This window comes from Dendropsophus ebraccatus, chromosome 1, assembly GCF_027789765.1.
Source record: "Dendropsophus ebraccatus isolate aDenEbr1 chromosome 1, aDenEbr1.pat, whole genome shotgun sequence".
Taxonomy (NCBI): domain Eukaryota; kingdom Metazoa; phylum Chordata; class Amphibia; order Anura; family Hylidae; genus Dendropsophus; species Dendropsophus ebraccatus.
This window is the reverse complement of record NC_091454.1, coordinates 164,515,584-164,543,333: the sequence shown is the minus strand read 5'-3', so window position 1 is coordinate 164,543,333 and position 27,750 is coordinate 164,515,584. Positions and strand designations below refer to the sequence as shown.

The 27,750-nt window shown below is 41.8% G+C and overlaps 1 protein-coding gene across 1 annotated transcript in view; it reads left to right on the top strand.

Annotated features, from left to right (window-relative positions):
* Window positions 1-8,267: 8,267 nt before the first annotated feature.
* HOMER2 (homer scaffold protein 2) overlaps window positions 8,268-27,750 on the top strand; it is a 123,668-nt gene continuing 104,185 nt past the window's right edge. Inside the window, exon 1 of the mRNA XM_069956611.1 lies at window positions 8,268-8,559. Coding sequence (XP_069812712.1) covers window positions 8,555-8,559 — 5 coding nt within the window. The 5' untranslated portion in view covers window positions 8,268-8,554. The remainder of the gene's footprint in view (window positions 8,560-27,750) is intronic.

Here is a 27,750-nt window from a genome sequence, read left to right as displayed (position 1 = left end):
AGGCAAAAAGTCCTTTTTCCGTACTCAAAAAGCAATTGCCCAGCCTCCCCCCTCACTTCTTATCTGTGCATTTTTAGGCAAAGCCATCTTCATTACAGAGAAGCCAGTGAAGATGGGTTCTGCTGTCTCCATTATATCCTAGGGAGGGGGAGGGGCCGAGGGAGATAAGGGAGCAGGAAGATGAGACATGAAGGTCAGCTGTTTGTAGACTCTCTGGGCACCTAAAACGCTGAATTCAGAGGTCAGAAAAGTCAGTGGTTATCTAGGAACTTGCTGAGAGAAGATTGCAGGGTGTTGTGCTGTGCGGGACTTCTCCGTGCTCACTCACTCCTCTCAGCCCCTCCCCCCTCCATAGACACATAATGGACAGAGAAATCCTGCTTCTTCTGCAGTGAGGGGGGGCCTAGGAAAACAGCTTTTTGAGTACAGAAGAAAACTTTTGGCAAATAAAACCTATTACAGATTTTCCTAAAATCGCTTGTACTATAGATATTTATTGTTTTCAGAAAAATAATCCTGAAATGACAGTTACGCTTTAAATATTCTCTCTAACATCTTCTGTCCTGTCCACTATGCTACAAGACTGGACTGTCCTGGCTGCAATTTTCCAGCAGCCTCCTCTTACCACAGACACAACAGGAAGTCACAGGAGGATTTTAGGATTATTTCATAATATGGAAAAATGAAAAATTAGAAGAAAAGCGATGAGATCGGTTGAAAAGGCTGGCGTACGCAAGGGGAAAGGGGTGAATCTGCACCTTCTCCCTGGCGTACACCTGGGACATAACATCGCTAACTGTTCCCCATCTAGTTTTTAAGGCATTCTTACTTAGTAGCGTTTGTTCCAGTAGGAACGGCAAATCACTGGCAGTTGTCAGAATTATGACAGGAACTGGCAGCTGGGATGGGACAGGTGAGTATACAACACTGTTGTGTCGTACACAGCCCTGGCAGAATTGTAGTTTTGTTAATCCGGCAACACAATCCTTTTAAAGGGATCTCTTAAAGTAAAACATACAGGGGCTCAATTATCGTGGAGCATTTTTATTATAAAGGGTTTTTTAAGTCACAATTTTTTTTTCTCATACTTTGCGACAAATATGAAAAAGTCACACAGTCAAGGAAGTAGCTGTGCTTTTTCTCTTTTGCTGGATAACCCCTTTAAGGCTGGGTTCACACACAGTATATTTCAGGCAGTATTTGGTCCTAATGTCAGGTCCTCATGGCAACCAAAACCAGGAGTGGATTGAAAACACAGAAAGGATCTGTTCACACAATGGTGAAATTGAGTGGATGGCCGTCATTTAATAGCAAATATTTGCTGTTATTTTAAAACAACGGCTGTTGTATTGAAATAATGGCAGTTATTTACTGTTATATGGCGGCCATCCACTCAATTTCAACATTGTGTAAACAGAGCCTTTCTGTGTTTTCAATCCACTCTTGGTTTTGGTTGCCATGAGGACCACAATACTGACTGAAATATACTGTGTGTGAACCTAGCCTAAAATTGTTGCAAATTAGGCTGCATATCCTGTCAAAAAACTGGAGTGTATAACATCAGACACACACACAAAAAAGGGAAAAAGTGCAAATGCTTTATAAATATCTTGGGCACAGGAAAATTAGACCAATAGTCACAAAAAATGTTTAAAAAAATGCCAGATGAGCTTGATATACAGTATATGTTCCACAGTCTTATAACCTTTAAGCTATGTTTCCACAATGTAAAAATAAAGGCAAATAACAGATGTTGTTGCAAAACAACAGTAGTTATTTATGATCATGATCTTTACAGCCGTTATTTGCCGTTATTTTTACATTTTGGGAACATATCCTAAGGGGAGAGGAAGCATAATTTTACCCCTTTACATATTGTATATTGAACCCTATTTTTGTAAAATCTTTAAAAAGGTCTTTTATTTTAAAGTGGTACAATGTATCTAATACATTAGTTTAAAGGGGTTATCCAGCGCTACAAAAACATAGCCACTTTTCGCTCTCTCTTGTCTCCAGCTTTGGTGGGGTTTTAAACTCAGTTCCATGGAAGTGAATGGAGCTTAATTGCAAACCACACCTGAACTGGAGACAAGAGAGGTGGAAAAGTGGCCATGTTTTTGTAGCGTTGGATAACCCCTTTAACAAAGTTATATTACTTTGTATGGCCCTGTTCACACTAAGGAATCGGCCGAATCCTGCCTTCAAAGTGTTTGAATAGGAGTGCTTGTATGCCTCTGCTCTCCGCGCCTCTCCTCTTAAAGAATTGACATGTCACTTCTTTAAGCAGAGAGGAGCGGAGGCGCACAAGATGTCTCATTCAAAGAGATTGAAGGCAGGATTGGATTCCGTAGTGTGAATGGTGCCTAATATAACTTTATAAAAAAAAAACATTTTTTCATTTGTGAACATACTTCTGTTGCCAGGCAGAACTAAGGGGCAACACAGCCTCTCTGCTGTCACTGTTTGTGTCCGGACCTGCAGGGCTATAATCCATGCAGTTTCTGATCCCTTGCTCCTGGAGGTCCCACGCAGCCAATCAGTGACTGTGGCGGGGCCATGCACTGATTGGTTGTGCGGGACCTTCGGGAGCCGGGAGCCTCAGATGCCGCCGGATCATGGTTTCGGTAATGTATCATCCCGGGCGGCTGGGGTTAACGCGGCCGGCACTTACATATTGGCAGCGGGATGACAATCCCGCTGCCAGTATGTAATTGCATTGGAATTCGATCCGCTGACAATTTAGCTGCGAATTCGCAGCGTTAAATCCACTGCGGATCCGCCCGTGTGAATTTACCCTTACAAATAAATAACAAAACAAAAGAGTAATATAACTTTATTAATCCATTGTATTGAAAACAAATTTTTAATCTTTGGAGTACCCCTCTAATATAATATATACCTAAAGTTATGGTAGTGTGATTAATCATGGAGATGGCTTTGTTTTTACTGTTGTTTATTATTACTAATATTATTATTACTCTTATTTATAAGAAAATGACCATTTCTGACACTAAGTTTAGTACTAAGAATTAGAAAAAATGCCCTAGTAGTAGAAAGTTAAAGAATTCTAACAATGTCAAATATCTTCACTCTCTCTTTTTGGCAATTTTTCAACGTGAAGAGCAGCAATGTAAATGTAAGCAATACCATGTAACAGGGAGGATTAACATCATTGTGCAATATTATTCTTAACAGCTAATTTAAATAGTCTCCTCATAGTCGCAAGTGTGCATTAGGGTACAAACCCACACACCGTATACGCAGCAGATACGCAACAAATATGCAGCTGATTTTATGGTTTAGATTTGATGCTGTGTTCAGTTATTTAGATCTAATCTGCTGCGTATTTGTTGCGTATTTGCTGCGTATTAGCTGCGTATCGCAGCAGTAAATACGCTGTGTATACGGTGTGTGGGTTTATACCCTTACACCCAGACATCTGACTCTTCTTAGAGTAACAGAAACCAAGGTATCTTATTTCAAGCAGCAGACATATAAACCATGGTGGCCCATCTCAGCACATTACACCACTGACAAGCATGTCTCCAACACCATATTAACCTCCAAACCTCTAACCCTGTGAACTGTATAAAACTAGAAAGCAGAGTGATGCAGTGTAGAGCTTAGGTTACTATATACTAGGCTATATACATTGCTAGAACATTCCCCAAGAATCTGATGGTAAGCATTCTGCAGCAGAATTTATTAATCTATTAATAACACTTGCAGATTATCCACATGAACATGTCAGCACTTCAGTTCTGTGGTGGTTCATGCTAAATAACAAGTCACCAAAATGAGCACACTGCTGTCCATTTAAGTAAGACTTCGCTTTAGGCGCTCTATCTTGACATACTGTGAACAACTGCAGTACATGCAGTTTTTTTTCCTCTTTAGAAAGCACTATCCATGTAGGCAGTCATGACCAATATCCCTAGGCTTTACAAAGTACATTTCATGCTATAGAAGATTTGGTTACAGAATACCAGATCTTACATGACTTTGTATACAGAATCGGTGACAGTAGTGTATGTCTGGAATAGTGACACTATAGTAGAGTTCACAGCAGAAAGGCGATATGCGGCTATTATGTATTTTGAAGGGGTTTTCCGGACTTAAATGATTTATGGCCTATCCTTGCTTCAATGGGAGCTCTCTATACAATGAATAGCATATGGATTCTGGGCCTGGGTGCAGTGGCTCTCCTGCAAAGCTGATTGGTAGGGACTGTGGCTATGTTCACACACAGCATTTAGCATTAATCGTGCTTTTGCTGCAGTTTTGCCACAAGTTGCACAGTCGCTGTAAAATATCGCTATTTTTGCCGATAAATTGTGGCAAAGATAGTGCTTATTTTTCCAAAATTGCACTATTCGCAGCATGGTGGCTCAGTGGTTAGCACTGTAGCCTTGCAGCGCTGGGGTCCTGGGTTCAAATCCCACCAAGGGCAACATCTGAAGAGTCTATGTTCTTTCCATGTTTCCATGGGTTTCCTCCCAAAACATACAGATAAGTGAATTTAGATTGTGAGTATAGATGAGCGAACCTTGTTCGAGTCCACCCGAACGTTCGGTATTTGATTAGCCGGGGCTGCTGAACTTGGATAAAGCTCTAAGGTTGTCTGGAAAACATGGATACAGCCAATGACTATGTCCATGATTTCCACATAGCCTTAGGGCTTTATCCAACTTCAGCAGCCACCGAGAAATAGTGAAGGAAGAAGGACTATTGTGGTGTGCCCAGCATATTATACAAAAAGCAACTTTATTAGATGATCATAAAGTGCAGAGTACATAGAAAGTGCAATTCTTCCATAAGTGTGCAATAGAGGTGTGAATGAGTTATTAAAAAGGTAGGGTGCTGTCGGGTAAGGTGACCCTGTTATACCCTACCTATACTAGTTGAGGGACCGCTGGGTAAGGCGTCCCTCCGCCAGACGGTTTCTGGCCCTGCACTGGTTCGTCATGTAGAGGTATGTAGGCTGTCAAGGAAGTATATATGTCAGAGTATGGTATACTTCCATGATACCTCCCTGATGAACCTCTGTACACCACCGAGGAGAAACGCGTCGGAGTAACTGGAAGAAGTGGAAACTTGCTACACACTCCTAATATCATAGGAATTGTAGAAAGCACACACGATAGCATATACGAATGTTATGAGTCATTATTGCCGTGTACTGACCTGAGACACCATCCTAGTCTCCTAACTCCCCTTACTGCACAACCGATCGGTGCCTATTTTACTAAAGCCATCGATCTGACATATATACTTCCTTGACAGCCTACATACCTCTACATGACGAACCAGTGCAGGGCCAGAAGCCGTCTGGCGGAGGGGACGCCTTATCCAGCGGTGCCTCAACTAGTATAGGTAGGGTATAACAGGGTCACCTTACCCGACAGCACCCTACCCTTTTTTTAATAACTCATTCACACCTCTATTGCACACTTATGGAAGAATTGCACTTTCTATGTACTCTGCACTTTATGATCATCTAATAAAGTTGCTTTTTGTATAATATGCTGGGCTCACCACAATAGTCCTTCTTCCTTCACTATTTCTTGTTTGTACTATAGACTTGTGGGAGCCACATATAGAATTATTCAGCCAGGTACCATCCTTCAGCAGCCACCGCTAATCAAATGCCGAAAGTTTGGGTTCGGATGAACTCGAGCATGCTCGAGGTTCGCTCATCTCTAATAATAATGCTAATTAAATGCAATGTGTGAACACAGCCTGAGAATAGGTCTTAAATTTGTTTCTAATTACAACAGGACAAAGGTTTTAATATTTTTTTTGCAGAGGAGACAGGTGAGGCCATGTACTGTGTATGCAGAGGGTACAGGTGAGGCCATGTACTGTGTGTGCAGAGGGTACAGGTGAGGCTGTGTATTGTATGCAGAGGGTAAAGATGAGGTTGTGTACTGTGTATGCAGAGGGTACAGGTGAGGCTGTATATCAGAGGGGACAGGTGAGGCTGTGTACTGTGTATGCAGAGGGTACAGGTGAAGCTGTATATCAGAGGGTACAGGTGAGGCTGTATATCAGAGGGTACAGATGAGCCTGTGTACTGTGAGTGCAGAAGGGACAGGTAAGGCTGTATATCAGAGGGTACAGGTGAGGCTGTGTACTGTGTATGCAGAGGGTACAGGTGAGGCTGTATATCAGAGGGTACAGGTGAGGCTGTGTACTGTGTATGCAGAGGGTACAGGTGAGGCTGTATATCAGAGGGTACAGGTGAGGCTGTGTACTGTGTATGCAGAGGGTACAGGTGAGGCTGTATATCAGAGGGTACAGGTGAGGCTGTGTACTGTGTATGCAGAGGGTACAGGTGAGGCTGTATATCAGAGGGTACAGATGAGCCTGTGTACTGTGAGTGCAGAAGGGACAGGTAAGGCTGTATATCAGAGGGTACAGGTGAGGCTGTGTACTGTGTATGCAGAGGGTACAGGTGAGGCTGTGTATTGTATGCAGAGGGTAAAGATGAGGTTGTGTACTGTGTATGCAGAGGGTACAGGTGAGGCTGTATATCAGAGGGTACAGGTGAGGCTGTGTACTGTGTATGCAGAGGGTACAGGTGAGGCTGTATATCAGAGGGTACAGGTGAGGCTGTGTACTGTGTATGCAGAGGGTACAGGTGAGGCTGTATATCAGAGGGTACAGGTGAGGCTGTGTACTGTGTATGCAGAGGGTACAGGTGAGGCTGTATATCAGAGGGTACAGGTGAGGCTGTGTACTGTGTATGCAGAGGGTACAAGTGAGGCTGTGTATCAGAGGGTACAGGTGAGGCAGTGTACTGTGTGTGCAAATGGTACAGGTGAGGCTGTGTACTGTGTGTGCAGAGGGTACAGGTGAGGCTGTGTAGTGTGTGTGCAGAGGGTACATGTGAGGCTGTGTATAGTATATGCAGAGGGTACATGTGAGGCTGTGTATAGTATATGCAGAGGGTACAGGTGAGGCTGTGTATGGTGTATGCAGAGGGTACAGATGAGGCTGTGTACTGTGTGTGCAGAGGGTACAGGTGAGGCTGTGTATAGTATATGCAGAGGGGACAGGTGAGGCTGTGTATAGTATATGCAGAGGGTACAGGTGAGGCTGTGTACTGTATGTGCAGAGGGTACAGGTGAGGCTGTGTATAGTGTATGCAGAGGGTACAGGTGAGGCTGTGTATAGTGTATGCAAAGTGTACAGGTGAGGCTGTGTATAGTGTATGCAGAGGGTACAGGTGAGGCTGTGTATAGTATATGCAGAGGGTACAGGTGAGGCTGTGTATGGTGTATGCAGAGGGTACAGGTGAGGCTGTGTATGGTGTATGCAGAGGGTACAGGTGAGGCTGCGTACTGTGTGTGCAGAGGGTACAGGTGAGGCTGTGTACTGTGTGTGCAGAGGGGGCAGGTGAGGCTGTGCACTGTGTGCAAAGGGGACATGTGAGGCTGTGCACTGTGTGTGTAGAGGGGACAGGTGAGGCTGTGTATAGTGTATGCAGAGGGTACAGGTGAGGCTGTGTATGCAGAGGGTACAGGTGAGGTTGTGCACTGTGTATGCAGAGGGTACAGGTGAGGCTGTGTACTGTGTGTGCAGAGGGTACAGGTGAGGCTGTGTATGGTGTATGCAGAGGGTACAGGTGAGGCTGTGTACTGTGTGTGCAGAGGGTACAGGTGAGGCTGTGTATAGTATATGCAGAGGGTACAGGTGAGGCTGTGTATAGTATATGCAGAGGGTACAGGTGAGGCTGTGTATGGTGTATGCAGAGGGTACAGGTGAGGTTGTGCACTGTGTATGCAGAGGGTACAGGTGAGGCTGTGTATGGTGTATGCAGAGGGTACAGGTGAGGCTGTGTACTGTGTGTGCAGAGGGTACAGGTGAGGCGGTGTATGCAGAGGGGTCATCTTGGTGGGGGAGCACAGGTTGGGGAGCATCTTGGTGGGGGGAGCACAGGTTGGGGAGCATCTTGGTGGGGGGAGCACAGGTTGGGGGGCATCTTGGTGGGGGGAGCACAGGTTGGGGGGCATCTTGGTGGGGGGAGCACAGGTTGGGGGGCATTAGTGACACCTTACAGTTGAATGTGAACGTTCAGTAAAGATGAGCCTCTCGTGTGTGGCTGATGACAGGAATCCTTCCACACCGGGATTACAGGCGACCCTGGGGCATAGGAGACTCCCAGATGAGCGCTGCACCTAGTGGGAGTGCGGCTGACACTTGGCAGGCAGGCGTGGGCAGGCACACAGCTCCCGTCCCTCCTCCATGTGGGAGGCTGCCGCTGCAGGTGGGATCCGCTCTGTGTCGCGGCTCGGAGTCTCCGATCACTTCCTACACACTTCCTACGGGAGAGGAGCGCGGAGTACCCGGCATCTGAGTGCTCGGCGGCGGCAGGAGAGGCATGGCAGCGGGCGTCAGCCACCACTAAGCCTCCCGGATCCGCTGCTGCTATTATTACTGCCGGCTGCAGCCCTGACAGGACTTAAATAACAGCTGATGCGAGAGCTGCTGATCCCCGGGAGACCACACACCGTCCGCCCGCTACTGACAGGCAGCTGCCCGGCACAGCACCATGGGGTGAGTGACTGATCAGCGGTACCCTGGCTGCCAGGATGCCCCCTCTATATCCAGCTCACCGCTGTACCTGTGCCCCCCTCACCGCTGTACCTGTGCCCCCCTCACCGCTGTACCTGTGCCCCCCTCACCGCTGTACCTGTCCCCCCCTCACCGCTGTACCTGTGCCCCCCTCACACAACTTTCCCAGCAACACAGCGTGCGGGAACCGTTATACAGATAGCACAGCAGTGTATAAGGACCAGCTGTATGATAGCACAGCAGTGTATAAGGACCAGCTGTGTGATAGCACAGCAATAGCACAGCAATGTATAAGGACCAGCTGTGTGATAGCACAGCAATGTATAAGGACCAGCTGTGTGATAGCACAGCAATGTATAAGGACCAGCTGTGTGATAGCACAGCAATGTATAAGGACCAGCTGTGTGATAGCACAGCAATGTATAAGGAATAGCTGTGTGATAGCACAGCAATGTATAAGGACCAGCTGTGTGATAGCACAGCAATGTATAAGGACCAGCTGTGTGATAGCACAGCAATGTATAAGGACCAGCTGTGTGATAGCACAGCAATGTATAAGGACCAGCTGTGTGATAGCACAGCAATGTATAAGGACCAGCTGTGTGATAGCACAGCAATGTATAAGGACCAGCTGTGTGATAGCACAGCAATGTATAAGGACCAGCTGTGTGATAGCACAGCATTGTATAAGGGCCAGCTGTGTGATAGCACAGCATTGTATGATAGCACAGCATTGTATAACGGCCAGTTGTATGATAGCACAGCAATGTATAAGGACCAGCTGTATTATAAAACACAGTTTATACTATATAACCCAGCTATAGTATAACACACACATGATTCTATAAGGACCAGCTGTATTATAGCACAGCATTCTATAATGACTGGCAGTATTATAGCACAACATACTATAATATCCGGCAGTATTATAGCACAACATTCTGTAATAACTGGCTGTAAAACTTATAACACAGCATTTTATAACGATCGGCTGCATTATAACACAGCATTCTAAACTGAGTTCTATTCACTGGATTCTATAATAGCCAGCTGTATCCTAACACAGGATTGTATAATGACCTGCTCTGTTATAATACAAGGTTCATTATTGACCTGTTCTATTATAACGCAGGATGCTATAATGACTAGTTATATTATAAGACAAGGTTCTATAATGGTCAGCTATATTTTAAGACAAAGTACTATATTGACCATCTGTATTATAAAATATTTTTTTATAATCATCTGCTATGTTGTAACATTTTATGACAATTAAGTGTAAAATAACACAGGACCAACTGTATTATAACACCTGATTCTGTAATGATCATCTCTGTTATAATACAAGATTCTATAAAGAGCAGCTCTACTATAAACTTTTATATTATCAGAAGCTCTACCTTACAGCACATTCTACACTGCCTTTTTAATTCAGAAGATCCTATAATAAACCACTTCATTAGTAGAGAACATTATATAATCAGCTACTCTATTAATATGCAACTTTCTATACAGAACAGAGTATAATGAAATACTCCATAAGGCTATGTTCACACTGTGTTAAAATAAGTGCAGATAACATTAGCCGTTATTGATGAACTTGCACATATACATTGGCAATGGTTTGGAAACCAACCACTGCAGTTTATGATATGGTTTATTGATGCAGATGCTTCACCTAATTTTTGGTTACACAAACTAATTCAAAATACTGACAGGAATACTGCCATGTGAATGAGGCCTACAATAAAAATATACCTCTGATTTCAGACAAGCATAATAGGTAATAGAGGGAAAATGGTAATGGGAAGATTTATATCTGGTCCCACTTCTGATTTTACATATACTGATCCGAAATACTGACAAGTACTGCCATGTCAAAGCGGCTGTACACTGTGTCTACACACAAGCTTTAGCTAGCACAATAACTGTGATAGCAACTGTTCAATGGTGGGGCCATGTAAAAGGGCCTTAAAGGGGTTGTCCAGGATACAATTACATTTAACTATGCTGCTAGGGCTGCAGGGGAGCTGTCAGTGATATACTTACCGCTCTCCATCACTGTCAGTGGTATCAAAACATCCGGTGATATGCCGTTCCCACCAGAAATAAAAAGTTCAGTATAGGCTGTATTCTAGTTATGCTGAGAGGGAACGGAACACAACAGAAACTCTGCAGCGGCAGTGGAACGGGACAGGTAAGTATGTATCACTGACATGTACTTCACAGCCTGGTAGCATAGCTAAATGTAATTTTATACCCCTTTAAGGCTCATTAAACAAGTGCTAATTTACTAGATAGTATTGTATTCTGCATGGGTTTTCTTGTCTAAAGTACCCTAACGGGCTTTCACACATCCATAGAATTCTGTCCGTACACGGACGGTGTTCTACAGACTGAGGCTGGGTTCACACTACGTATATTTCAGTCAGTATTGTGGTCCTCATATTGCAACCAAAACCAGGAGTGGATTAAAGACACAGAAAGGCTCTGTTCACACAATGGTGAAATTGAGTGGATGGCCGCCATATAACAGTAAATAACGGCCATTATTTCAGTATAACAGCCGTTGTTCTAAAATAACAGCAAATATTTGCCATTATATGACGGCCATCCACTCAATTTCAACATTGTGTGAACAGATCCTTTCTGTGTTTATAATCCACTCCTGGTTTTGGTTGCAATATGAGGACCACAATACTGACTGAAATATACATAGTGTGAACCCAGCCTCAACCTGTGAGCTCTCAGCATCATGATTATGATGTCGGGAGCTCCTAAACAGTTTATAAGTTCACGCTAGTGTACCGAAACAGCAATGTGGCTTTTTCAGTACACTAGGGCAAACTTTTAAACTGTCTAGAAGCTCTTGACATAATTAATCATGATGCTGAGAGCTCACAGGTTCAGTCTACAGAACAACGTCCATGTACGGACGAAATTCTTCAGACTTGTGAATGACCCATTAGAGTCCTTTAGTCAAGAAAACCCATGCCGAATAGAATACTGTCTAGTCTAGAATTCTGCAGACGTGTGAATGACCCCTAGGAGTCCTCTTACATGTGGCAGTCTTTGGCCAACCATGGCTGCGAATGATCCGTGAGATCAACGCTCATTTGCAATACCTTTGCAAGGAACGGTCATTAACATTCATGGTTACCAGCTGCATATTAACTGTTTACAGGAGATGTGCGACCAATCATGATAAATTTTACAGCTGCCCAAAAGCTCCGATCAGCTGACGAGTGGGCGTTTTTCTGCCTGTCGGCTGATTACTGGCAGTTTAGGCTCATTATTAGCTAATTCAGCATTTCTAGGAACTAGAGAGGAGCGAATTGTTCATCTAAACAAAGCAAAGTGCTTCATTTGATCAGCGCTCCACTCATCGAGCCACTGGCCTTTGAGTGCTGCTCCGATCACTGCCACTCCTCCCAGGATGCCCGGAAAAGCCGAATCCAACCCTGGCAAACTTCTTGTTTCCCTGGATTGGATCCAGCTTTTCTCCGGCACCCAGGGGGGAGCAGTGCTGAAATGCTGGTGGTTTGATGAGAGGAGAGCTGATCAAACGAAGTACTTCGATTCGAATACTCAATGCCTATGTAAAAGGGCCTTTAGCTTTCGTTACTTAAAGATGAGTGTCATTTTCTTTATGCGGTTGTCGTAGTCTATGGCTAATTTTTTATGAAGCTTCTCTGTAAATTTTCACTTCCTATTGGATTAAGTGTCATTTGCAAAAACGTCACCGTTCAGATGACCACCCATTAGAATGAGCTGGATAAAGCTATAGAAGGCTGTATGTATACGTGTTGGGGAGCTAAATGCGGGGGGAAAACATGATTACCAACTGATTTAGTCTGGAATCACAGGCAGTTTTTGTGTGATTCTTCTAACCTATCCAATTTATAGGAGTTTTTTTCCCATTTCCTCTGTAATTCATAACACTAAAGAAAAGGGGTTTGATTTGTTTTACGCGTCTAAGTTTATTAGTTTAGGTCTATTTTTGTCCTGATCTCACAAGGAGCAACTCCAGATTATTGTGAATAATGTTGGAGTATAAAAAGTAGTTTACTCTGGAAACGTCTTTATAGTGGCACCTTCTCTAGTGGAGAAGCGTTGTTATCTATTCTTTAAAGGGGTTATCCAGCGCTTCAAATCATGGCCACTTTTCCCCCTCTCTTGTCTCCAGATTGGGTGGGGTTTGAAACTCCATTGAATTAAATGGAGCTTAATTGCAAACCACACCTGAACTGGAGACGAGAGGGGGAAATGTGGCCATGGTTTTATAGCGCTGGATAACCCCTTTAAAGCTGGCACATATACTGTTGCTATGTGCATAACACAGACCATGCTTCTTCTGTAACACAGCAAGTCCCCTGTGCCATCAATGGGGAAAGGAGAAGGTCTGGCGTAATATGCTGCCACTCATTATTACAGACCCTCTGCCAATCATCAAGAGGAGAAAGACTGAATTTAAACTCCAAACCTAACTTTTGCTTAATGCAATACTTTTACATCAGCATATAACATTTTATACCTGGCAAACCTAGATGATAAAGGAGTTTTGGGAGATTAAATAAAAAGTGTCATTTGTTTCCAGAAAGAACCCATCAGTTGTTTATCAGTATTGCAGCTCAGCCCCATTCAAGTGCGTATAAGCAAGTTGCAATACTAGAAACAGCCCATGGAGAAGAATGAAAGAAAACGAGACCCTGTTATCTATTCCCCGACAACTCCTTTATACCATATTATTCAGCATGTGTTTCTATAATACTACACTACTCTCATTCATTCTTTATTTCCTTGTGCATTTCACTTTGATATAAAATAATCTGTATTCTACCCTTTATTCTCTGCACATCACATGGTTGTGATGCCTGAAGGAGATGGATATGGATATATGGCACAGTCACTATTATATATAACTTCTGCATTCTTCTCAATATTGTTAGCGTTTGTTTTTTACTGTAGTGCAACACTGATCCATCAAAAGTGTCTTATGGGGTATATGAAAAGGTATATTTGTTGTCACCACTGCTTCCCTATTATTCATCATTCACATTGCTGGATATGATTACCGGAAGGCGTCTCATATCTGAAGATAAGGGTTTTCACAGCATTTATAACCAGGGTGTCTTTGACAGCTATGTAATAATGACAGGGCTCCTATGGAAATCTATGCTACCCATTGCTTTGGCCATCCTTGTGGTTTTTATGATACTGTAGGTGTAGCTTTGTTCTATTAGAGATCTGTATTTTATATCCATTATACAGTATCCTTTTTAAATCAGTTGCTTTTATAGCACCTGCATGTTCTACCGCGCTCTATGAAGATTGCCCTCATTTGTAATTTGCAAACACATCAGCCCTTAGGTCTAAAGTAAAATATCCCTTAGGGTACAAACACACACACCGTATACGCAGCCTATTTACTGCTGCGATACGCAGCAAATACGCAGCAGATTAGATCTAAATAACTGAACACAGCATCAAATCTGCACCACCAAATTTGCTGCGTATACGGTGTGTGTGTTTGTACCCTTAATGTGGCATGTAGGTAGGCAACACTTAGTGGTTTCACTAAGAGTGGTATTACACGGGACGATGATCGTTCGGATTTAAATGATAATCGTTTAGTGTAATAACAGACAACGATTAAACGACCAACGAGAAAAAGTTGGTCGTTTGACAGAATTTGGACCTTTTATTATCATTGATCCAAATCATTCGCATATAATAAGATGTCGCTCTCAGTAGCGGCGAACGCAATAACAATGACAGGGCGACCGCAAGAACAATCATAAGTAACAATCGTCGTTCTGTGTAATTGGTTGAACAATTTCAGACAGATTTCAGGCCGTAGCGGTCGTTTGAGACTGTTAATCGTTGACAAATCGCTTTGTGGAATAGTACCCTAAAATAGAGGCCGGCCGAACCGCTCCATCCGTCCCTCATGCCCTCACAGTTATGCTCAGCCAATCGCGGCTGAGCAGCTAATGACGCGGCAGAGGGGGGACGGATGGAGCGGTTCGGCCGGCCTCCCGAAGATGACATCATTGTCCCAAGATGGCGGACGGGGGTCGACACGAATCAGGTGAGTATAGTGCATCACACTTCCGGGTCTAGTGTGGGGGGGGCAACACGGGGAAGGGGGCCATTCACTAACATAACATACATTACAAAGTTGTATAACTTTGTAATGTGTGTTATTTAGTGAATAATTTTGAAATGCCACACTACCCCTTTAACAGTCTATACACTGTCCAATAAATTATTCCTTCCTTCATAAAGTTTGCTTTTAAATGATCACATCAATACAGTGCAAGGTTGAGCAAACGTAAAGGGGTATTCCAGACAAAATAAAAAAATATATATATATATTATAATTAACTTTCATTCATTTCAATAGAACAGAGCTGCAAAATTACACACAATTTGAGGACAAGAGTGGAGCTGTTTCTCCAAGAAAGCTGCCATGGTTTTGTAAGCCTGGATAACCCCTTTAACTTTAGACGAGCATAGGGATGCACTGGCCTTGATAAATTCTCTACTCTATTCTTCAGTAAAAAAAAAAAAATATCTGCAGCATAAAACATTGAGGGGCCGTTTTTGGTGCTGATGTCAGGAGTGGATTGTAATGTGAGGAGAAGTATATAGGAAATATCCTACTACTGTATTTGAATCAGTTGCTAGTTATTTCTTCAAAAATTCCATAAAGCAGTTTGCGTGGAAGCTCAAAAAGTGTTGTTATAAAAGAGAGGCAACTGTTATCTCAGCGGCACAATCCACACAGGACTGCTTAATAACTGGTGCAGAACAATGCTGTGGACTGTTTATTCTGAAGTGCTGTATATCTGACTCATGAAGCATCTTTTGTGCAGACAGGGTGAGATGTATGAGCAGTGTACTCGCTTATGTCGGTGTCTCTATTTACCTAATGAATATAGAGAAGAGAGCAGAAGAGATGTCTCCTGGTTTTGTGAATGAATCTGTTAGGAGACCATAGTGTTCCTGCAGTGTTTAGCAGGCAATCTGGAATTTACGGACTTTCTTTCCCACAACTAGTGGATGTGTCTCTTTAGGGTTTTCCTTACCTGGAGGGATATCTGGCTATTCCCATGTGTTGAGATTCTGAGACTCCACGGATCCCTTTTTTCATATTTAAATTTAAAGGGGCAATATGTATCAATGGAGACTCTTGAGTATTTCATTGGATTTTATTTCACTGACCTCCCTGAGCTCAGTCATTGTTGTGTTCAAGTCAGTTCAAGCCATTTTAAGAAACTCTTTAATAGGCTTAATTTAGCAAAATAGTTTCCTTCTGTACTTAGAATGCTGTTTTGCCACCTCCCCCCCCCCCCCCCCCCCCCCACACACACACACACTCACTTCAGAAGAAGAAGGATTTGTGTGTCCATTGTGGTCTATGGAGCGGGAGGGGAATCCCTGTGAATCCAGCGTTTTATCTGCCCAGACAGTCTCCAAACAACAGAGCTGTTGGTCTCCTCTTCCTAGTCACTCATCCCCCTCAGCCCCTCCCCATAGGTTATAGTGGACTCAGCAAACCAGTATTCACTTTGCTTCTCTGTAATAAAGAAAACTTTGCCTGATAATGAACAAATAAGAAGTGTGTGTGTTTTTGAGTACAGAAAGGCTTTTTTGCCAAATAAAACCTATTAAAAAATGTCTTAAAATTGCTTGTACTATTGTTTTCTGCAATATAAATTTAAATGAGTTAGGCTATGTTCACACTACCTAAAGTAATGGCCGTTATTTTGAGGCGAAAATAGCGGCCGTAGAATTACGATCCTACGGGCTAGTTGTGAAACTACGGCCGTTGTTTAATTTCGATTCCTAGCATGTTTATAAGCGAGATGAAACAGGTCATTTATTTTAAATACTGCGTCCAGGCCGAGAAACCACTCAGAATTTTTTTTTTACATCAAAATAAAGTTTAATTCGGCAGATATAAGCTTTACGTTCGCTGCCGCATTAAAATCCACGGCTGTTGTTGCAGTATTACTGGCCGGAAATAATTGACATGTTCATTTTTCACGGGGCTGTATAAACAACGGCCGTTATCTGATATGTAGTGCGCATTCAATGGCCGTAGTTACATTGCATGGCAGTCATTATAGGGAACCTCAAAACAACGGCTGTAGATTTGCGGCACGGCCAACGGCCGTTATTTTACGTAGTGTCAACATAGCCTTACACTTAAGAAGGGGATATAATTGTTTCTAGTCTATGCAACCCTCTGTCAGCTATACAACCTAGACTACAGACCTGTACATTGTGGCAAAGTATAGGATTTGTGCAGCAGCTGCTGATGTGTTCAGCTCATACATTGTGTAGACCAGATACAATTGTATCCGCTTCTTAGCTGAGAGCTGGAAGGACAATATATCTAGCCATGCCAGATTGCTACCTATGGATGTTAACAGGAGTGATCTTATTTACTCATAGCAAACTCTGGTTCTGTTCACATCTGTGTTTAAACTGCAGTTAGAGATTTCATCCATCATATTTGACCGGAAGAAAAGCGCAGTATGAAGTACTAATTTTACCCATTAAAATAAAAAACTCTAGTACAAAACCTGATAGACACCAGTTGTCAGTGGGGTCCATTGTAAACCATTTGTATTTACCAAATGCTGGCTCCCCACCAAACACCAGGTCATATTAGATTGTTCTAGAACAGTATGGAATTCAAATGGTCTAGCTGGTCAATATCAAGGGCTAGCCTCAAAGGAAAGTGTAATTTTAGGTTCACATTGCATTTTGTGTTAACATTTCACTGTTAATTTTGATGTATAAAAATGTAGTTATTGTATACAGCAAAAAGTAATGTTGTATAATGTAATGCAAAGGAGCACAGATTGTTCTGTATGGCAAACAGCTGCATGCAATTTTTAGTAACCATTTTACATATTTTTTTTTTATCCCTTTCAAGACTAAAAAATGTGTATGTTCAACCTAAAGACACACTTTGACCTCTGCAGAGACAATCGTTGACCTGTTGCTATATTTTCTGTGTGCGCCAGGAATTTTTACTGGGACATGTACACTGAACACATGTTCCGAATACAGGGTATACATTGCCTTAACACTGAAAGAACCATTTGGAAAGTGGATACATTTTAGTGACACCATTAGGTTGTGTTCACACATGCAGTAATGCAATGAAAAAGCAATGTGCCTGTATCATTTAATTGCAGTAATTGATCATTTCATTGCAGTGCTGCATCACTTCATTGCAGTAGGTAATATTTTCATTGCTGTCCAGCCATCTTTCATTATGTTAATGCAATGATAATCCAAGTTTTGATTGTGCCATAGTGATTTATTTGTCAAGAACCCCCCAACCTGTTAAAATCCTTAGGCTTCCCAAAAGGGCTCAACTTCAAAATAGGAAAGAGAGCCCCGCTCCCATAGACACATAATGGGTTACCATTCTCAGAAGTACACAAGAAGAGCATTGTGTTTGTAACTCATATTTTATAAAGTTAATGTAATTTTATGTAATCTAAATTAGTTATGGTTAAGGCTGGGTTCACACTGCGTTTTTGCAATCCGTTTTTTCAAAAAACGGATGAAAAAAAACAATGCATTTGTGTGCATCCGTTTTGATCCGTTTTTCCATTGACTTCCACTGTAAAAAAAAAAAAAACGGATCAAAACTGATCCGTTTTTTTTGACTGACACAAAAACGTAGCTGACACTACTTTTGTGTCCGTTTAAAAAAAACAGATCTGTTTTTTTTTTTTTTTTTTACAATGGAATTCAATTGAAAAACTGATCAAAACGGATGCACACAAATGCATCCGTTTTTCATCCGTTTTTTTTGCAAAAAACTGATAAAAAAACGGTTTGCAAAAACGCAGTGTGAACCCTGCCTAAGAAAAATGTATGGGCATTAGAGATCCTTCAGGATCTATACTATAGAAAATGGTGCAGCTATGACACTCCATAGCACTTACTGGAATATTCTCTGCAGCAGACGTGCTCAGGTCTTATGGGAGGCGGTGACCTGTCCACCTGTGTCACCATGTCAGTAAAAACACAGCTGCCGGTCATTGAGAAAAATGAGGTCACAGACACAAATTGCAAAGTGGCAGGTTTCTAGAAATAATGTCAAGATGCTCTTGAGTCGCTGAAGAAAGGTTATGTCACACACAGAGTTAATAGGAGAGCTTAACATGCCCTTACACATGAGAGGGCTTGTTGCATAAAATTGCCCTGAACCCTTCAGTTATGGTCTGCCAATATGCATAGAAAAAATTCACGGCTCTCAGTTGTGGTTCAGTAGTAACAATTCAACACAAAAGGAAAATGACTAAATGAGGCCTAAAACTTAACTTTTAATGTTGTAATAAAATAGAGTTCAAGTATTCACAAGGACCGATTTAGAGAAGGAGGGAAGTGCACTCTAGGCTGTATACAGGTACACTATCCCTGCCTTTTGGGGTGATCACCTCCTTAATAGGGTGGCCCCAACCACAGTGTTGGTCCCTACCCTAAAAATAAGTGCAGGGGAGAAAGCAATAACACCAAGTGTCACACTTATCATCCCTAAACAAAAGAAAACAAACGTGTACACACTGTCATCTATGTACAATAAAAAGATCAGACAATTAACAATAAGTATATTATTATGTTAGAACATAGTATACTTATTGGAAATTGTCTGATCTTTTTATTGTACGTAGATGACAGTGTGTACAATTTTCTTTTGTTTGGGGATAATAAGTGTGACATTTGTTATTGCTTTCTCCCTTGCACTTATTTTTAGGGTAGGGACTGGCACCGTGGTTGGGGCCACCCTATTAAGGAGGTAATAACCCCAAAAGGCAGGGATAGTGTACCTGTATACAGCCTAGAATGCCCCCCCCCCCTTTCCCTCCTTATCTATATCCGTCCTTGTGAATACATCCCCTACTATAGGTGTTTGTGGGTTATATGTCACCTTCTTTTATCACGTTTTGAACTCTGATATTTTATTACAACATTAAAAGTTAAGTTTTAGGCCTCATTTAGTCATTTTTCTTTTGTGTTGAATACTTTAATCTAACTCTAGGGCTGTTGGCAGAAAACTGTGATATTGTTTCTGCATTGGATATACTCAGTAGTAGCAATGTTAAATTTAAAAAGTATATTATGTAACTATTATTGATAAATAAGAATACTGTTCTTATAGGAAATTGTTGAAAACTGTGATTGCAGTACTGGTGTAATGCTGTATTTGGCTATTTTATGCCGCTTTATGTGATATTTTAATTATCCTTAAAGTGACACTGTCACCCCCTATTTGCATTTTGACTGCTCTCCACAGGTGTATAGGGTAAATGTTACAGCTTTCATTACTTATTTTACATCATACCTCATGGTGCTTGTTCTGGTAAAAAGTTGTTTCTATCACCCGTGGATTGGTATTTGTGGGCGGGGCCTCGTGGCTTATGTGCCACATTGCTCTGCCCCTAGCGCCACAGCCCTGCCCCATCCATGACATCATCGAAGCATAGGCCCCGCCCACTCAGCAGCCATTGGAAGGGCCAGCCTAAAGCTCTAGGCCCCACCCCCCTAGATTGTCCCACACCAATGGCCGCTGAGGATGCGGGGCCTATGCGGCAATGTAACGGTTGGGGTGGGGCTAAGTGGCGCTAGGGGCAGAGCGATGTGGCACATAAGCCACGAGGACCTGCCCTCATATACCACTCCACAGGTGATAAAAACAACTTTTTACCAGAATGAGCATCATGAGGTGTGATATAAAATAAGTAATGAAAGCTGTAACATTTACCCTTTACACCTGTGGAGTGCAGTCAAAATGCAAATAGGGGGTGACAGTGTCACTTTAACTATATATAGTATTATTCAATGTTGAGCTAAAGGCTGGAGTGGCGCTATCAGGACAGAGAAGTATCAGTCTTTCTTTTAAACTTCCTGTTCTATTTGAATCTACTCCTGATTTCAGCTTGACAAACTGAGTAAAAAGATACCCCTTCCCTCAGGAAAAAAAGCAGCTTTCCAAAGCCCCAATGTTTTGTTCTGCATATGTATATTACCAGGACATAGGGGTGAATAAAAGGGGGCGGATCAAACTGCATACAGATTGATTGTTTTCTGTTACCATGGAGACACACAGATCTTCATTGAAGTTGTTGCCTCATGTTTTTAACCTTAAGGGTGCGTTCACACCTACAGGATCCGCAGCAGATTTGATGCTGTGTTCAGTTATTTAAATGAAATCAGCTGCGGATCCGGTAAGTGTGAACGTACCCTAAGCCAGATTTACACATCCATGATATATGGAAAACACCGTCCGTAAGCTGGCTATATATCATGGACTGAGCTCTTCACCTCATGGATGGAACTTCCTGCTTCATAATTCCGTATATGTTTTTCCATATCGAATAGAGGGAAAAAGTGTAGAATCCTCAACAAAAAAATCCCAGTTAGTATCTTGTTTTTCCTCCTTGGGCGTTTGGTCTGAATCTCTTGAGGTACGGACAATATCACACTGGTTATAACTTTTTTGATTGGGTGATAAATCAGGAGCAGGTGATCCATTATTTTTTAATTTCCACCATAAACTTTCAATCACTGTGAGATCCTCATGTGTACTGCTCATGTCATTGAGTTGATATACTGACCTGTAACCCTATATCATGAGTGAGTAACGAAATAAAGGCATGATTTTTTTCTTCATGTAGCCATCTATATGTGTTTTTTTTAGATCTATACCTGACACAAGTTCCAGTTTCACCATCATCTTGGCCATTGCGTATTTGGGGGGTCATCACTGAATACCACTTTAATCCAATTCCCCCACACTCCATGACCTTTAGCCCACTGTCACTTTGTGTTCTTCTGTTTTAGTTGTTCGTTTAGGTTTGACTGTCCTATGTTGAAATTCTATTTAATTCAGCCGATTTATCACAAACATTGACTCCTGTTTCTGTAAATTTGCCTTTCATTTATTTTCTGTGTATTTTAAAAAGCTTTACATTTTCTATGCTGACACAATGTCTTTCTTGGTCCAGCTATGCCTTCTTTTTTTCAGCTTTTTTTTAACTATACTTTTCAACAAATTTCACACACAGATATTCTTGGAGTCCTTTTAGACGAAGCCATTTTTAGTTTTTTCTGATTAACCCTAAACGATTGCAAACAAAGGCTTTTGCGAATTACCTAAAATCATTCACGATAATACATGGAACTATAGCCGTTAGGAATGAACAATGTGAACATCCACTGAAAGTTTTGCGAATGACTAACCAATGATTTTATGGTCGGCTCAAAAGATGAGATCAACGACATACAAACAAATTTTCGTTAGTCGTCTGATCGTTGCCTGCATACACACGGAAAGATTGGAACAATATAGAGATTTTTTTGCACGATAATTAGATTAGATTTTCTTCTTAAGGCTAGATTCACACACTAACCAGATTCGCAGCGAAATTCACTGCAGGTCCCTTGCCTGTCATTTTCAATGACACGAAATAACCAAGGAGACAGCACTTCAAGTGAAAATCCAGTGATTTTATTGAGCACACCAATACGCAAGCGGTTGAAAAAGGCTTCATATAGCCGAAACGTCGTGTATTGATAAAATCACTGGATTTCCACTGGAATTGCTGTCTCCTCGCTTATCTTGGATATTGTACCTACCTGTGCCGGTTTGGTGAGACAGGCACCCGCCTATAATACTCATTTTCTGTGCTGCTGGATATATATATTTTTGGACTTTCAATGAGATGACACACTCGCATCAGTATTGACATGTGAGTATGTAAGTGACAGCCCCCTTAACCCCCCACCAGCTGAAGCATACATTACCTGCTCCAGCTTGCTTCTGGGGTTCCTGGCTGGACGTCCCGCTCAGCCATTCAGTGCGCTGCCCCGCCGCAGCCATTGATTGGCTGAGCTTGACGTCCCGACGACGGGAGCCCCCAAAGCAAGCCGGAGCGTGAAGCAGGTAAAGTATGATCCGGCTTGTGGGGGCTGTTACTTACATACAGCAAGATGTCAATCGAGTATGTCATCTCGTTGCAAATGAAAGGCAAGGGATCAGAAGCGGATTTTGCAGTGAATTCACAGCAGATCCGGTGTGTGTGCATCGAGCCTAATGTTTTATAATCCAATTCACTAATTCAATTGACATCTCTTACATTGGTGCCATGTTGTTTTCTACTTGGCCAAATCTTACAGGATAAATATAAATGATATATCAACCTATATACGTACCTGGCCAGGAGAAACATATGTCAGTAATTAAAATAATTTACTGGTTTTTGATTGAGGAATGTTTTATGAAGCCAGAATGTTCAGCTATTAAAAAAAACATAGTTCTGTGTCATATCTGTAATTTTGTATATTTGCAATGAACTGAAACACTGGGTGAACATCCTCCAAGTGTGACTCTATTCTTTTTGTCAGAGGTTGTACTGTACCTGCTGCTTATTTCTGTCAGAAATGACTTCTCTTAGAATAGAAAAGGGAAAATTACCTATTCATTTCAGAGCTTTGGAAAGGAATGAGAGACGTTTCAATTAGAGGCTTGTTGTTTGATGTTCATATAAGATATACTATGTGGAGTAAATCCATGATATCTTGAAAGGCTTCGTGTAATAAGGTTTGTATAAAGCTGGAGCCTGCGATTAGTATCTATCTTATTCAATTACATTGTGAACATTACTAATTCTATCAAAAGAACCTCAGATTCTTTAATAGGACGCGGCTAAGAACACCTACTGCACATGTATTCTAATGTATTCACACATGTATTCTAACTTGTAACCATTCCGTTTTTTAAGGAATCAAATAATGAGACTGCTCTGACATCTAATAGTTTTTTTACCGGATTAGTACTTAAATTGTGTAAAACATTATTTTTCACTTTCTTTTTTTTTTTTGTCATATATAAATTGAAAGGGAAAAAGAATCACCTACCGTAAGTCCACACTTTATCCATCCTTACATCACTGGTCCCAACTGAGCCAGACTTTCTGCTTTCATTAAAGCGAAGTGCCCATTCAGTCGCTCAGTGTTCCTAGCAGTAACTCTCCTTGGCCAGTGATTGGCACTTCCTGCTTGTTGATGCCAAATCTCTGCTTAGCTGGGATCAGGACCATTAAATAATTGTGCCAGGGGTTTGGGGCAGGTAAGTATCTTTAGCTAGGCAAGTCAATTCTAAGATGGTGCTGAAACCTATAGCAGAGTATAGCAAGACAAAATTCAGGTGATCAATAAGGGTCACATAGGTCTGACTCCCACCAATGGGGTTATATATATATATTATATATATATATATATATATATATATATATATATATATATATATATATATATATATTAAATATATATATATATATATATATATATATATATATATTAAATATATATATATATATATATATATATATATATATATATATATATATATATATAAAATATATATATATATATATATATATATATATATATATATATATTAAATAAATATATATATTTATGTCAGTTAGCTAACAGAATAGTGGATCTTTATTTCATAAAGGAGTAGTGCAGGCTAAGCTGAATGGGGTCCTTGGTTTATTTAGGAAGAGGAAGACTTTTTCCTACCAGAAGAAATGATGCCATCTTTCTCTGCTTAAACATAGAACATTTACAAGTGATAACTGGTTAAACTGGTTAGGCATTTTGTATTGTAAATTACTATATAGCTGTGTGTTAATAGTAGTATGGAATAGTCTAGGTCATGTAGGATCCAAAAAGAGCCAGAGAATGCAGAAAGTTTATCCACAAATCCATGTGTGTTATTTATCTCATAGAAAGACCATGTGGAGATTTGTGTCATATGGAATGACTGAAAGTATTGCCTCTCATTTTATTAGTGGCTAATTATTTGACTATATAAGTTTAAAGTGCACAGCACTGAAATTAGTTCAATGAAATGGGGTTGAGCTGTGTCACCAGACCTGGCCTTTGTAGAAGAGTTGTTCTATTTCCTGGATGATCGCAAGCATTTTTCTAAGTTTATAAAATTCTTTAAACGTTTGCATCCTCGAAAGAGTCGTCTTGCCTTGGAAACCTGTCTACAATGTCTCCCGATTTCCCTTCCAGACATACTGTATTATGCACAAGCTGCATTTACACAAACATTTCATCTAGGCAGTAACATAAGGGGGAAAAATACACATAGGTATGCAACATCACGAGGACAGGGGGGGGGGGGTTGACAGTAAGGCACAAGTACGCCTATCACACATCACCTGCCACAAACCTGTGAACCAGAAATGGAGGGTCTCGGGTCCCCGGAAGAAGCTATTGCAGCAAAACTTGCGCCGAGTTGTGGACCCGTTTCGCTACAATAGCTTCTTCCGGGGACCCGAGACCCTCCATTGCTGGTTCAGAGGTTTGTGGCAGGGAGTGTGTGGCAGGCGTACAGGTGCCTTACTATCAACCCCCCACCCCGTCCTTGTGATGTTGCATACCTTATGTGTATTTTCCCCCTCTTGTTACTGCCTGTTGGTTGTATTAACCATTTGAGCTGTGCGGAACACGAAATGTGTGAATGCAGCCCGAGTCTTGGAGGTGGTTGTGTGCGCACAAAAAAAGGTCATTGGAGGATTGGGGGTTGCGTGAGGGATGGTAGCAGGATATCAGCAATTTTTAGCCATATTACATCATTTTGCAATCCAAGGAGAGAAAAAAAAGGAAAAGAGAATTTTTTATTCTTTGTCCTTTATACTTCGTGTTAACATGGTTCATAGTTACACCTTGTATATCTCTGCACTTATGTATCTATTAAGTACATTTGCTTAGGGTCCTATTCCACGGGCCGGGCAGGGCCCGATCAACGATGTAAACGAGCGCCGATTCCACGGCCCGACAATCGTAAGCAAGGGCTCCAGGGACATAGTTACCGATGTCCTTGCAGCCCTTGTTTCATACACTACCTGTCCAGACGCAGGTATTCTTCTCCCGGTCCCGCTCGGCAGCGTCAGCTTCAGAACGGCCTGACTGAACTGACAGAACCATCAGCCAATCACTGGCTGCAGCGGTCCTGGCCAGTGATTGGCTGAGCCGTCTGTCAGCTCAGACAGGCCGCTCCGAAGCTGATGCTGCCGTGCGGGACCCGGAGAGAAGGCGAAGACCTGCGCCTGTACAGGTAATGTATGATGTTTGTGAAATCGTCAGTCGCCCTCTGCGCCCACTATTCCACGTAGCGATGCGCGGGTGGTGACCGATGATTTTAGGTTTGAACCTAAATGAACGATCATCGGCTGATCGTTCTCTCTATTACATGGAGCGATAATCGTCCTAATCGGGCCGATTAACGCTCCGTGGAATAGGCCCCTTACACATGGAGACTGTGAGGAGTTTCCAGCTTAGACACTCCCCAGGGGAGGAGCTGGCACTCCAGGTGTTGCAATTGTGTGTATAAAAACAATGTGTTGGTTCCATCAACAAGTTATGCCATGACTAAGGAGCTTGGACTCTGGAACATAAAGGCGGTTTCTTGGATAGCCTTGTATTTTAAACTCATGTTTATGAAATAAAAATTCTACTTTTCTCAGAGTAGGTAGGTGGATGTCTACACTGACTATTTATAAGCCTTTTTTTCAGCAGGGTTAATGTGCATAAGTAATAGAGTGAAGCGAAGTGATGTGACATTGTTCTTCTACTAATAACCTGTTAGAAACCTATAGTAAAAAGGCTGATCTCCTATCTAGCAGCAGGTAGTGTTAGACTATACTAGGTTTATACAGACACTAAATAACGTCTTTTTTTTATTTTTAAAGATTTTTCTTTGATACTTAAACGTCTTCCTACACATTTCTTTGCAATATTATGTTGCAAGTGATATGGTGAAATTGTGGCTGAGTAATACATTCCACATATTCTGTAGTCAATTCATCTTGTTTAACACATGGAGTCTAGCAAGCAGACTGGCTGATCTGGGTGGAGAAGCTTTATTCTGGTTCTTAGCGATGAGCGCTCAGTATTATAATTGTTTTACGTGCCAGTATTAAAGATGTCTTGCTGACTAAGTTGCTCTGCTCCTTTAATTGCTGTGTCGGGGTGTGTACAGCAGAATTCCTGGAATAAATATTGCCCTATTATCTATTGGATGATAACTCTAAGGAGATAAATCACTTGTGACAAATCTTTTATTATGCTGTCTGATGTGCTAAATTGTTAATGCTTCCTTCTTCTTTTAACACCAATTTATGCTTAATTGCAGTCGCCCCTGTCTTGCCCGTCTATTTATTTTACATGAAGCGGTTTTATTTCTGTGCATATGTTCAGCAAGGGTTTCTGGAATCAATTTTATTTTTAATATCTAATATCAATAAAAAACAATTTATTACTAAGAATAGATTTGATATTTAGCTTTGTCTTTCCTGTAGGGGCAATTTACTGCTTACCTTGGAAAAGAGAATATGGAAGAACTAAGGGCCCGATTACACAGAGCAATAATCAGTTTAATCAGCCCGATTATCGCTCTGTGTAATAGAAACAGAAACGGCTGTAATAGAAACGATTGGCTGATAACAGCGATCATCGGCTGATTGTTTCTTTAGGTCCAACACCAAAGTCATAGGCCACCAGCCGCGCATTGGAACGTGTAATAGCAGTGCACAGCCGATGGCTAACGATTAAATAAAGTGTTCATACATTACCTGTCCATGTTTCTGGTCTTCTCCTCTGCTTGCTTCCAAGCACCGTGTGCTACAGCTTCTGTGGGCTGAAAGGCCGTACAGCCAAGCACTGGCTGGGACCGCCGCGGCCAGAGAAGACCAGGATTGTGGAAAGGTAATGTATGAATGGTTTAGGGCAAGGACTGCACGGACATCGCTAACAATGTCTGTGCAGCCCTTGCGAAATGATTATCGAGCTGTGTAAGGGTCCATTTACACAGAAAGATTATCTGACAGATTATCTGCCAAAGATTTAAAGCCAAAGCCAGGAACAGACTATAAACAGAGATCAGGTCATAAAGGAAAGCCTAAGAATTCAAATTCAAATGTGGGGGCATTGGCTACTATGTGGGGCACTATATGGGGGCATTGGCTACTATATGGGGGCATTGGCTGCTATGTGGGGCACTATATGGGGGCATTGGCTATTATATGGGGGCATTGGCTACTTTGTGGGGCACTATATGGG